At 53.9% G+C, this 13,602-nt stretch overlaps 1 protein-coding gene and 1 long non-coding RNA gene across 2 annotated transcripts in view; both read right to left on the bottom strand.

Moving 5' to 3' along the window:
* The window catches only part of Onecut1 (one cut homeobox 1), a 29,818-nt gene extending 21,955 nt beyond the window's left edge, over positions 1-7,863 (bottom strand). The window contains exon 1 of the mRNA XM_059267008.1: positions 6,759-7,863. Within this exon, the coding sequence (XP_059122991.1) occupies positions 6,759-7,863 (1,105 nt within the window). The remainder of the gene's footprint in view (positions 1-6,758) is intronic.
* Positions 7,864-11,810: 3,947 nt separating this feature from the next.
* LOC131914381 (uncharacterized) lies at positions 11,811-12,840 on the bottom strand. The gene is made up of 2 exons (XR_009380117.1): positions 12,773-12,840; positions 11,811-12,663 (listed from the first exon to the last, which is right to left on the bottom strand). It is a non-coding gene; the product is annotated as an uncharacterized LOC131914381 (long non-coding RNA).
* Positions 12,841-13,602: the final 762 nt, after the last annotated feature.

Below are 13,602 nucleotides of genomic sequence, written 5' to 3'. Positions count from 1 at the left end.
CTAAAGACAAATTATTTAACTCCACTACAGAAAGCGTCAGAGAAAGCAAAAGTAACTACCACACACCATATAGATTCCCAGACCTTCATGCACATTAAGATCACCTGGGAGCCTGGGTCACACCCCACTCGATTAGATTGGAATATCTGGGGTTGCAGCCAGACATTAGTTGTTTAAGTCTTTAAGTGATCTCCATGTGTAGGAAGACTTGTGAGTCATTGGCATAGACAGAGTTTTAAATGGGAATGCCTACCCCAGCATGCAATAAACAGGTAAGCAACCAACTTCAATTCTCTCCTTTTTCACTGGTATGGCAGCCCTGATGAATTATCCTCCAGGGCTGGGCTCTGTTCAGCTGTTGTCTTATTAAATCAACACATTAAAGGAATGGAGATGTTCTAGAAGCTATTTGTTCCATTGTAACATCTTTGGGAAGAGACATATGTAGATGATAGAACAGTAAGACCTGATACATAATTGCATGTTTGTATCAAATGGTCAGATTGTCACATGATTGACCCAGTCACCTGTCACCTCAGCAAGAAAGTAAGATTTATCAGAGTGAATATACTTGTTTCAAAATAAAAAACCTGTAAAGTGGATGAAATAGGAATATATGACTGTGTACTAAACTTATTTACATTAGAAATAAGACCTTCCTTCTTCATGGACTATGAGACTGACATTTTCCATGTAGAAAGAACATGGCAGTCTTCTGAAGGTGTTCACTGGTCTTATTCAAATGTTGACACACAGAAAATGATCTGTGATGCATATGGGTTGAATTTTTTTATTAGAAATGTATTTGATAACAAGCATAGCTTCATGAGATCCCCTTTCTGTAGCGACCCTTGGTTGGGGGGGGGGCATTCAATTTTACCAAAGCATGGAAATCTTAGTATTTAAATAGGGTCTGAAATGAAACCAGTTATTTCACTTTCGAGCTACTGAGGTTGAGTTACAGAAATGAGTGTGTGTTTAAATACTCCACTATATGCAGTTTACTGAGAACACTGGGCATTATCACTTCAAGGACATGGCTGCCACTAACTATGGAAGCCGAGGAGTGAGACACCTGGGAACCTCCTTCTAAATTACCCACAGCCACTAGAGTTGAATATTTCCTTTTTACAAGAAAGCCAAGAATGGATTTTTTTTTTTTACCGGTATGCTCTGTAAGAACTGTTGCTTGGGAGAACTTTGGGGACCAGCGTGTTTGATTAGCTGAATTTGCCACGGATGTGGAAGATGATGACATCAAACAGCTAGTGTAACAACCTCCTTAAAGACCTCGTAGATTAGAGATGACTATAGATTTTCCCCAGCACGGATCAAAGGGACTGAATTGAACGTTTTAGCTTAATGATCCAACTCTTGTCACACCCACAGGGACGCAAATTCCGATTTTATATGCTGGTGTGCACGCGCCATGCCACGTAGGGACAAACCAATCAGCCCCTGATCTTTGACGACGGTTTTGATCTTTTCGACGACCCGGCAGGGCCAGTGTTTATTCTGGGAGGGGCTTCCTGCTCTCACAAACTTCAGAATATTAGCTGTTAATGTTTCTTTGCTACAGCGTGGAATCCTGTATCATCCCAGCAGCTTTTTTAGAGACAGAGTCCAGCCTTAGGCAGCGAGGCGGTGGGGCTCTGTCCAGGGTCCTGACTCTGGGCCAGGGCTCCATGCCTGCAGGCTCCGACAGCCCTTTCACTCACCCCGCGGGATGGGAAAACAAAGGCTTCCAAGCTTAAGGCCCGGGGGCTGCCTCCTGACTCACTCAGGCCAGTTTGCTGGGAAGCAAGCAAAACAAAGGAACTGTTAATGTGTGCGGACAATACTGGTCCCAGCTTCCTGGACTTCAGACTGCTAGGGTCACCTCTGCACTCATTGCTCCTCTTAGGTAAAAATATGTCAGAGAGCATAATTCGGGCATGGAACAGAAACATTGTCACCCTTTCTGGGTAGGTTAGAGTTCGGGGTGTAATTGGCGAGGAAGGAAATTGTGTCTTCCTCGATGGGGCTTTTGTTAGGCATCCTTTTCCTCCTCCACACTTTCTTCCTATCAAAATACTGCTTAGAAAAATCTTTAGGACAAGGATGCTCTAAAAACAAAGCCTCAACCAGCGTAACATCTATCTCCTGTCCCCTCGTCAGGCGGCCACTAGGGGGCACGCGCAGCGTCCTTAGCACAGCCACCCCAGCTGCAGCAAAGCAACCTAGGTTCCAAGGTCCGGGAGCGAAGCCAGCTCATCTCTGCCTCTGCCGAGCTCACGCGGGGCTAAAAGCTTCGAAGACAGTCACGTTGTAGGCTTTGGATGGCTTTACTGCCACGACCTACCTGTACTATTGGTAAGGTTCTCTGTCAGTTGTAAGAGGCTGGGTCTGGAGGGACCGCAGTACCCTGACCCTGGGCATTCGGAAATGATACTCAGAATTATTCAAGGATCTCCAGGCTGCATTTGGGGGGGTGGGGGGTGCCATTCGGTTTGTTTGTGGTGGGTGTCCTTCTGTGACAGCCACAAGACCAACACACCGCAACCACCAGGTCTCCTTAAGCCTCAGAAAGCAGGTTTAGCTCGATACAAAAACTACAATCGCTAATTATCGCCACAGGCACCTCTCAGCCTCACTGCGCTTCCTCTCCTCATGGGATGTAGTTGCCCCAACGAAAAATGCACAAAGGCAGCTATTGTCCCACCAAGTGGACAGATAAAGTCTGTGAGAAAGATGTTGCTCAGAGCCTTCCGGTAACTGTCCCCAAGTCCTTTTGACTTTATAACTGGCTGGGGTGTGTGTGTGTGTGTGTGTGTGTGTGTGTGTGTGTGTGTGTGTTCCGACTACCCCAGTTCACCCCCACCATTCATCCCTGGAGGCTCTGGGACTCTCGGTTGCCTCCTGATAACGGGTTATCCCTTAGCCATGCTGGGAGAAAGCCATCCCAGGCCTTGACCTCAGCCTCCAAGGCGGACACGGTCGGTCGCGCCCTGCCGGCCCTTTGTTCAAGCGGCAGAGGGCTAGCAGCAGCTGCATCCCGGGAGAGCCACAGCGCAGGGCGCCAGGAAATCGGTGTGGCGCTGCCGCCTTCTCCTCCCACTGGGGAGCCCAGGAGCCGTTCCAGCCCTGGCATCTCTCATACCCCCCCCCCCTCTCTCTCTCTCTCTCTCTCTCTCTCTATCTCTCCACCCAGAATTCTTCAGGGGTTGAACAAATGCGGTTCCTAGGGCTCAGCCTAGCACTCCTACCTGGCAGCACCAGACACTTGAAATGTCACCGATCGGGATAAATATTAACACAAAAGCAAATGGACGTGTGCAGAGCCAGTTATCAATCAACCAGGCCGCAAGGCCACTCACTGCAAACACTGCCCAGGTTGGGTTGGGCAAGACTTTCTCAGGGCCACTTCCAGGTAGAACCCCCCCCCCCTGCCCCCAGCTTAGATCTGCCTCTAGCACAGAGGGGCAAATACCCGACCGCAAGGGGGCGAAGTACCGGGTGCTGAAGGGCAGGCCATCTTCATGCAGGGCTCTGGAGGTCTCCTCACCGCTGGCAGGGTCTGTGTGCCCAGCACACAGTCTTGCCTGGGCTGAGGACCTGAGCCGCCACCGCCACGGCCACCATCTCCTGGGTGCACAGCGCTAGAGCGGCAGGCACTCACTGGTGGGTGTCTCTTGCAGTCTCTTCTTGCGTTGTCAGCTCCCGCTGAGGGGCCAAAGCCTTCTGGAATATTTAATTGGAAGCTAATCTCCTCCTGTCTTGATGGACGCCCACGTCAGAGGCGGGGCACCCAGCTTAGCTTCCCCACCCCACTCGGGACCAGAAGCGGCCAGCGTCTGGTCACGCTGCGTTTTAATGAGCAGCAGCAAGCATTACGTTGAGGCAACATATATTGATTTTTAAAAGGTAGTTAATTTGGTGAGAATTTCCTCCAGTCTTTCACCAGCGCTTGTAATTTATACACCCTTCTGGCGCCTCCCCAAACATACTGCCACGTGCAGGGGATTTTGACCCTCCAAACATGCTGCGTGGAACGCGGGGCACAGAGAGGCAATGGAGGAAACCGCCCTTCCACTGAAGAGTGAAGGAACTAGGTCCGGCCTTAAAAGGGGGTTGAGAAAAGATGAGGGTTTTAGTCTTAAGTGCAACAGCGAGCAAAAGCTGCAGCATGTGTGTGTGTGTGTGTGTGTGTGTGTGCGTGTGTGTGTGTGTGTGTGTGTGTGTGTGTGAGGGGGCTGGTTAGCAGGCTCTGAGTTCCTGCAGTTGCCACGGGAAAGCATCAGGCTGTCAGTCCTTAGACTCCATCACTGAGACCTGCTAGTCACCATCCCAAGGACCAGAAAACGACCTCTCTTAAGAAAGTGGGGGAAAAAATCAAGAGCCAGCCAGGTTGGTTGTTCTTTAGTGACTCAAAAATAGACTGTGACTTTCGAGGCAGAATGGATGGTTCTGGGTTCCTCTGAGCACCTCGCCCCCTCACTGAAGACTTAGGCCCGATCCTTCTCACTCTTTGATGTTACAGAAACAAAAATGAAAAGTGGTGCTCGGCTGTCTCAGGACACCCAGTGTCCTTGGGTTTGGTGTCCGCTGGAGTCTCCTATTTTCCACACATTCTAGGAAAAGGCCACATGCTTGGAGCCAAGAGTAACAAACAGAGCTAGCCTTGGGGACCTAGTGTACAGACACCCTTTGATGACCTCCTGGGTCCCATGAGCACCTGCTCAGCACCCAACTCGTGCCTTTGGTGTGCAGGTTCTAGAACTCGGGCCTTCCTTCACAGGGCTCCCCAGCACCAAGCAACCCCCATCCCCAGCTCAGTTTTCTTATCTGGAGGTCGGAAGGTCTTGCTCAGGGTAGACAGGCTAGGCTTCCAGGACTAGGTAGGTACTCAGCTCAGCACAGGACCTATCCGTTCTTCCTTCCAGGGTGTGACAGAAGACTACGTGGAGTGTCACTGATGTCTGGAGTGTCTTCACCAAGTGGTGGGATGGAACTTTCCGTGAGGGAGTACGCTTTTTATCCACGCTTCCCGTGCCCCCACACTGGCTAGCCTCAGAGCCCTACCTGCCTGGAAGGTCCGGAGCATTGGCTTCAAGCGAAGGTGCTGGTGCTATGGAACGTTCTGAAGGTGGAGCAGTTGGGAGAGCAGCAAAAATCAGCTGCCCCGCGGGGAATCAATGGGCCCACCAGGGGCTTCACCGCTACATAAAGTCATAGTGGAACCGTGAGGCTTAGGTGCGGCATTCGGTCGGCCCAGGTCCCCTTGTCCTTCGCCTCACCAGAATCCTGGGCGCACTAACCCGAGCCTGCCTTGAGAACTTTAGAGCAAAGGACTGAGTGAGCTAAGCCGGAAATTCTGGGCGGTCAGAGGCTGAAGCAGGGTGGCACCTACCACCAAAGGCCTCTAGAGCCCAGATGCAGGGAACACTAGGGTAGCCTCGCGGGCTAGGATCCCAGGCTCGGCCGCACCTGCCTCTTCCCAGCTTCTCATTGGCAGGCACCGGGTGGGGGGAGGGGGGTTTGGCCTCATGCTTTGATTTTAGTCCGTGAAACGGCTCAGTGCCCTCGGCTCAGAGCGGATTGACTGTCTCTCATTCTCTAGGGACGAATTAATGGAGAACGATCAGTTAATTAACAAACCCTGATTCCAGCGTTTACCTTTCCCTTCACCAAGACTCAGACCTGGGCTCTGGGCTCAGAGGAGGCTGTGTGTGGCTTGAGGCGGGGGTTGGGGGTGGGGGGACGCGGACACAGGAGTCAATCAACGCGGCAACCTCCACCCAGGTCTCATGAACACAGTCCGCCCCTAGGCTGCCCTCTTCTCGTGTCTTCAAGGGTCGCCGACTGTGTCTGAATCCCTGGTGCGGTTCATCATCTGGGCTCAGCTGTCCACTAGGTCTCTTGGCCCACTAGAGGAGTCAGGCCTGGCGCTTGCACTTGGCAGCTGAGACTTTCAGCGCTCAAACATCAAATAGCCTGCTAGGGGTTTTGAACTGGGAGACCAGCTTGCTGATTGGGGCGCGGGGGGCGGGGGGGGGGACATTTACACACTCCTACCCAGTAGCACCGAGATTTAGATGAAAAAAAAAAATCACGAAAACAAAAAAGCGAGTTGTCAGTGGTGGTCCTTGGGCTCAACCGGGAGCTTCCTGGGGACCTGGTCACTGTTTGTCTCCGTCCCTCTCCTTTCCACAGCCGCAGCGCATGTGTGGAAACCCTTCCAAACCAGCCCGCCACGCACACATCGCCTGCAGGTTTGGAATCTGCACACACCCTACCGAAGTGCGGTTCCCCGGATGCGCGGCGCCAATACAACGGGGGGCAAGAGTGGCTCGCCAAGGCCAGCTCAGCCAAATATTGACTGGTAGCTTGAGTAGCGCCAGCCCCGCGCCGGGTATGTGCAGTGAGCAACCGGACCCAGTTTTAGGCATTCTTCGTAAACCCGCTGTGTTCCGCTGAGAACCACACACCCAGTGTTCCACCAGGTTCCAAGAGTCTCTCTCGGCCTGCGGCTCAAAACCCTGTAGTTCTGTCCCCGAGCACAAATGCGACCCCAAAGTCACGGAGGCCGCCTTGTTCAGTCTTCGAAGCCTCCCACAGCCCAATGCACTGAGCTCCCGAAGGAGAAGGTCGGCTGCCTAAGCTGCCTCTTCCAGGTCTAGGGAAGAAAGGGGAGGCGGAGCGGGACGAAGCGCGCCCAGCCTTCTCTCATTCCCTCCCACCTTCAATCCCTTATCTCGCCCACGCGCCCATCGGCTCACCTGCTAAGCGGAGCGCGGACATGCGCTGGAACTCCGGCTCCTGCAGCCACTTCCACATTCTCCGGAAGGTCTCCCGGCCGGACTTGAGTTTGCTCCAGGGCTTGGGGTTTCGCAGCAGGTCCGAAAGGGTCCCCTGGGAACGGCAGAGCACCCTCTGCGCGAAGATGGCCTGTGGGATGCTGTAACGTTTGAGCTCGGTGGTGATACGCTGCGCCACCTCTTTGGTATTGATCTCTTCCATCTGCCCTGAATTACTTCCATTGCTGACCTGCGAGCCGGTCACCGAAGGGTTGGGCTCCCGGGCTGTGCCCAGGAGCTGTCCGTGGCCCTGGGCATTCAGGTGGGCATGGGGATGGTGTGGAGGAAGGCCGTTGATGGGCACCATGCCGGCCGAGGTGGGCGTGAGGTGCTGCTCTCCGTGGCGACCGAGCATGGCAGGGTGGTGAGCTTCAAAGCCATTTGGGGTGAGCATCTTGTCGGTGGGCATAGCCGCTCCGGGATGGGCATAGTGGGGAAGCCCTTGCTGGGAGTTGTGAATGCTGCCCAGACCGGAGCCAGAGAGGGGCGAGAGGCTCTGGCCCATGCTAGCCACGTCCTTGTGGTAGGGGGTATAGAGGTTATTCATGGAGGCCAGCCCGCGTTCATCCCGCATAAGTGTGAAACTACCGCTCACGTTGCCCGCCAGGCGCTGGTGGTGGTGTGGGTGGTGGTGGTGATGGTGGTGGTGATGGTGGTGAGGGAACTTGTCGGACACGGTGGAGATGGGCGGCAGCGGCTGCAGAGGGGTTAAGGTGGTGTAGGTGGTCGGCATGCTCATACCTGGGGGAGTTTCACAGGCCATGGTCATGGTGGGGTGCAGGGGGCCAGCCAGGCTGTGCTCAGGGGCGCGGTGGTGGTGGTGGTAATCGCTGCCTCCGCTGCCGCCGTCCAGCAGGGACGCCATGCCCATGGACCGCGGGTGCGCGGGAGGCAGGTGGCTGCCGCGGTGCCCCACGGAGCTGCGCGCGTGAGGGCTGCCGCCCAGCAGGTCGGCAGGGGCGGGCACCGGCTCATGGCTCACCCCGTGCAGCTCGCCGATCGCCTCCATGGTCAGCTGCGCGTTCATCGTGATGCGGGCGAGCGGGCTGCAACATCGATGTGGCCGGGCAGAGGCGGCGAGGGGCGCACGGAGTCCAGTCTTCACATCGGCAGCCGCCGGCGACTGTGGCCTTTCTTCCTCTCACGGTGGGGAGCTGTGTCTCTCGCTCTTTCTCTGTGTGTCTCGCCTTCTCTCTTGCTCCCACCTTCCCCTCTGCTTGCTTGCTTTTTTTTTTTTTTTTTTTTTTTTAATATTAATTTCCAAAAAAGGATCCGCGCTGTTGGGAGAGCGCGGTGCCCCTAGCCCGCCCAGCCCGGCCCCCTCACGCCCCTCTCTTTCTTAGAATCGTGCTGACCCCGGCTCCCTTGACGCGGCCCGTGCGCCTGCCGCGGCTGCTGCTTGCCCGGCGCGCCGCCCGCCAGCTCGAGCCATGGCTCGGTTACTGTTGCAGACTGTGGCCGCGATTCGGTAGCCGCCGCCGCCGCTGCCGCTGCCCGCCCTCACGCCCGCCGGGCGCAGCGCGCATGCGCGCTCCCAGGCCCCGCCCCCTCGGTCCCAGTGCACGGGCTCCGTGACGTCCCAGTACAAATGAACCGGGTTGGGGTGGGAGGGAGGGTTGGAGGGGGGGGGGAGCAGAGCTTTCGAGGCGGCGCCGGATGGCCCCGGGGCGGTGCGCACGTGCACGGGACGCGCGCAGAGCGCGACCTGGAGCCGCTGCCACAGTCCCGGGAGGCTTTGCTTCCTCCCCCTGGTCTTCCTCACTGCCTTCCCCTCTCTTCCCAGCCCGACTCTCTTGCCTAGCTTCTGTCACTGTGGGCCGGTTAGGTTAGAGAGTTAAAGGCCCTGGGTCTGAGTGGCTGTTTCCCGGTGCAGGTTACCCGCGAGGAGCCGGGGGGCTGTGCCATGGCCCTCGCCCACTCGCCCACTGGGCTTTATTCCCTGGAGGGTCGCTGGAGGCCATTCTCCGACCTTAAATGCCTGGCCTACGGGGCCTGGGAGGTGTATATCTTCAAGCCCTATGTTAGTGTGGCCGCATCCTCCCTGGTACTCCTAGATCCATCTTTCCCCATCCGAGCCATGGGCAGAGGAGCACTCAGTGCCTTGAGTCCGGATCGAGGCCACACCTCGCTGTTCCAGACTTCAGAGGAGGTCTTCCACTATGCTCCCTAATAAGGCGGCTTTCCACTTGGGTTGAGCCTGCTTGGGGGGTCGTGAGGGGGACAACAGAGAGTGCCTGGATGGGCTCCCTGGTTAACATCGGGGGGCCGGTCTCTTAGTTACTCCATAGCCTTCCTAGAAGAGCACCTAGAGGCTGCTGCTGCTCCGAAGGAGTACCCACGCAGGCAGAGTGCACGTGGCCGCGCGGGTCTCCGCTTGGCCCGCAGGGACGCCTTCCTCTTCCCGGCGTCCCTGCAAGAAGCCTCCAGATTTGAAAATCAATTCAGCTCTGGGCATAATTGCGCCCTTGTCACAGTCACGCTCCAATCCGGAATTGAACCCGGGCCTTCAGCCTGGTAGGGACGCGTGGGGAGGTCCCCAGTGTGGGACACACACCCGGCCGCCACATGCCGCGGCTTTCTTTTATTTACAAAAGAAAGAAAGAAAAAAGTCCGTAACAAAAGGCAGAGCCTTGTCTGCTTAGGTGCTTTTATCCCTTGGAGAAAGGACAGATGTGCCCATTGTCAGACCCTTGGCAGTTACGGCCGGGTCAGCGCCGAGCCGCAGCCCGGGGCTAGCGGTGTTCACAATAAGGATAGCCTCGAAGCTGGGCTTCCAGGGTTCAGTCACCGAACAAAGTGTCTGAGGCCTGCTAGTTGCCAAACACAGAGCCCACCACCGCCTGTGTTTCCTTCCCCATAACCGTTTTTCAGAGAGGCTAGGATTGAGTCGTGGTGGTGGGGGTCTGTGAGAAAAGTTTGGTGTGGTGAACCCTGGGGACGAAATCCCATCAGCTAAGGCACAAACGAACTCAACTCTGAGCCCGGGTCCCTGCCACCAACAGAGCAAGATCACTCCAGGTCAGTCAAGGTCAGTGGGTACACTAAGACTTCCTAGAACGCTAGGCTCTGGGACTGACTAAATCTTCTGGGTCTCATCATCCGAAAGGCCCCCATCCTACCCAAATAACTGCTGTGGATCCTACTTCCTGCCCACTTGGTCATGGCCATTTAGGAATCTGGAGCACCTCCCCCAGGAAAAAGTCTTTTTGTGGGGGGAGGGCGGGGGAATCCACTGGCCAAAACCAAAACTATACTAATTTAATTTATTATCATCTCTTCAGACACATTCAAGCATAAAATATTTTCCATCTAGTGAATCAGCTTCAGAAGCCAAATCCATGTTCCTTTCATATTCTTGAACCCCTTTCCCCCTCTCGATAAGACCACGGGGTGAGTTAAAGCAATCCACGCTCAACTGTTTCTGCCACCGTATTTTTAATCCCATTGAAATGATTGATCTGTCCTTAGGATCCTCTCTTCTTGAAAGACCGTTCACTTAAAAAGTGAAAGAAATCAGTACACAAGTTGTTCGTGGTGTTCCTCCCCGACTCCATTGGAGACTGGGAGGAAGACCTCCTTCGTGGAGACTCCTGGCTGAGGCCCTGGAGCCCAGGAGAAGAAGGGTGGGATCCAGGGAGCTCACCTCTGCCCGCCCACGCAGCAAGGGGCTTTGTCAAAAGGTGGCTTGTTTCAGCTTCGGTTCCCAAAGGAGAAAGGAAGTTCTGGAAGGATCTTTTGGCCTTGTTCACTTCAGTGTTTGACACCCGTCCCCCCCACCACGAACCCACTCTTGCACGGCAGTAGGACTTGGTTCACGAATCTTCCTCCTCCTCCTCCTCCTCCTCTTCCTCCTCCTCCTCCTCCTCCTCCCCTATTTCACACCTTTTATTGAAGCAAGGTTTTCCTGTAGTTGGTGAGTCAGAAGCAAGGTGTTTTTGACCTCTCAGAAGCATTTCCTGTCACCGACCATGGAGTGTAGAAAGGATGTCCCCCCCCCCCCTCCGGCCTCTGAGGGATTGTCAAATGCTAGGAGACTGGGGTTATCTTTTGTTATCTTGTCTTCTTTTCTTAGAGTTCCCAGCACAAAGCTTGGCTCCCTTAGGTGTACTCCAAGGGAAGAGAGAATTAGAGTCTATGGAAGAATTCCTTGAAACTGGAGAGGTAAGTGTGTGAGGTGGAGGGAAGGGTTATATTTAACAGCTTTGGTTCTAAGCAACTGCAGGATAATTAAAGAAAAAAAATGTCAAAAGTTGTATTAAAATATGTGTTTAAAAAACAGGGGTGAAAGGCTCGACTACATGCTCCTTACAGTATTTTCGTATTGGAAACCAGCTTTTGTGCTTCTGGGGATTGAACCCAGGGCCTTGAGCTAGGCAAAGACTCTATTATTGATGTCTATTTTGTAAATGTCTCAAGTGTCTGGGAGTGGGTGGGTAAATGAAATGTGTCCTCTGCTAAATAGGCTTCAGTTTGCAAAGAAACGTCATCAGACTTGGGGGAAAGGCCGTTCTTGTAAATGCTGGCCACACAAGGTTCTCTGAGAATGGTCCATGCGATTCAGAGTCAGTGGCTTAGTTTTCTTTGTGAGCCATAGAGATGTAACATATGGACCATTCAAAAGAAATGTTTCTAGGCTCTCTGGGCCATCAGGTGCTCGGTTCCTGTTTGGTATCTGGCAGTCCTGGGGTTCAGCAAATGTCCCTACCTAGGACTTCAGGGTGAGAGACCCTTAGCCTCAGCTTCTGAAGCCCTCTAGCCTTTCTGAAGCGTGGAGGGGCTAGCATGAAACTCCCGGGGAGGGACATGTGGGTGGCATCCAGCTACAGCAGAACCCTTGATAAATGGGGTGAAGGATTTGATTCTAGATGCTTCCAACAGGGTTCTACTGTCTTCCTCTGGAGTCTTTCCGTCTCTGGAGGAAATTTATTCCGAAAATTGCTGTTGGCGCTTAGAATAGACAAGAATTTTAGAACAGGTGGTCTGATGGTGCATTATTGAAAAAAATTAAAACAAATTAATTCCCAGTTCCAGTGACACCGTTTCCCAACCCCCTCCCCTGCACAATAGGGGGGAAATAGTGTCTTCTCATTCAGGTGGGGCTTCTAATGCCCCCTTTCAAACTTTGTGCCTGTATTTTGTGCCTATATAGTTTTCATTCCTCTGTCCGGCTAACCTCCCTCCTCCTTTTCCTTCCTAAATATTGTTTTGCGCACGAAAATGACTTTAAACCCAGTACTTTTGCACCACCCATTCTTTCAACTCCTATCCCCCCCTATTCCTCAAGAAGAAGCCTGCGGAAGGGCCGTCAGCTGCCTCTGACCCCCACCTAACATGGTGTTCCAGGAACTGCTTGGAGCCGCCTCGGTGGCGGTGGGAGAACCGACCACGCAGAGAGCATCTCTGGTTACTTCCTGGGCAAGGAGAAAACCGCCTGCTCTCCTGGGACCCTGGGTGAACTACCAAGGGAATCTTCAGGGTTGAAACTCTTTCTGGGGGTCGCCTGCTTTGGGTGTCACAGAGGCTGTGGGACTAAGGGAGAGGCTTCTAGCTCCAGGGTGACGGGTGCCAGAGCCCAGTGCCGGTCAAGGTTAGCCTCACTCCCGGGACGCTGGCCTTCTGTAGTCTGACCTTCAGTGGATTTCCTCTCTTGGTTAGAATTATATATTAACGGAGAGAGGCACCCTGCCCAAGGTGGTGAGGGAGCCGGTGAGGAGCCAGTGAATTTTCCAGATTTGGGGCAGCGGTGAATACTCTTTTTTCCAGTCCTTGTCCTTTGGAGGTCCGCGATGGATTAGCAGTGGCCGTCTGGTGGTGGAGAGTGTCCAAACTGGGAATTGAAAGGAAGGGGTGAGAGTGAGGACCCTCATGGTGGTGCCATTCAAAGCGACAAAGTAAGGAAAACGCAGAGGGGTGGACGGAGGGCCAATTCGACTAACGATGCTCTCTAACTTCTTCTCCGACGCTGGAGATAATTAAAGAGCAGAAGTCACCAGCCACCACCCAGCCGAGAGCCCCAGATGCACAGGGCTTAGACCAGCCAACCTACCCCAAGCCGGGGCCCAACGCACTGCACGCCCACTTGGCGAACTCCACCGTCGCCCGGCAACGCGGCCGACGCAGGCCCAGAACAGCTGCACTTGGGAAGGAGGAAAACTCTTTAAACAAATCATTTTGGTGTCTAATCAATTAGTGTTTGCGAAGTCAAGTACCATAGATTTAACAGAATAATCGTTACTGCCCTTGTCTTTATATGACCCGCAGACACCTAGAAGATTTAAAAATAAAACGCAGGTGTTCTGAGTGCCTGCCCTCTTGCCTGAATCTCCCTCCTCTGCCTGCTCTGCGGGGTTTGGATTTTGCTTTTTCCAGGCTGGGGGACTCATATTTTACTTTTTCCTTCACTTCCCATACTTCACCTCCCTCCACGCCCCTCCCCATTTCCGACCCGGCCCATCTTTCACAAATCAGTCACCTTATCTCTCGGTCAGTCCCCACCCTCAGTCTCTGACCCAGAGACTGTGCCCTGGCCCTTTAGCCTGATGGCATAGGATTATGGAGTGGACTAGAGTCCCCCGCTCCACCCCAACCTCTAGACCTTGGCTTTCACGCGCCCTTCAGAACCTGTCCAAGACACAAGGGGTCTCCTGCTTGACCTCCAGTTTCTATGGAGTTAGGGAAAAGACCTTGGCCTGGATGTGGGTCTTGCCCCATAAATACAACCCGTTGGTTCTCTCTCTCTCTCTCTCTCTCTCTCTCTCTCTCTCTC

The sequence above is a fragment of the Peromyscus eremicus genome, chromosome 7, assembly GCF_949786415.1.
Source record: "Peromyscus eremicus chromosome 7, PerEre_H2_v1, whole genome shotgun sequence".
In the NCBI taxonomy this organism is placed as follows: domain Eukaryota; kingdom Metazoa; phylum Chordata; class Mammalia; order Rodentia; family Cricetidae; genus Peromyscus; species Peromyscus eremicus.
The sequence above is the reverse complement of the archived record's forward strand: the minus strand, read 5'-3'. Positions and strand labels throughout refer to the sequence as shown.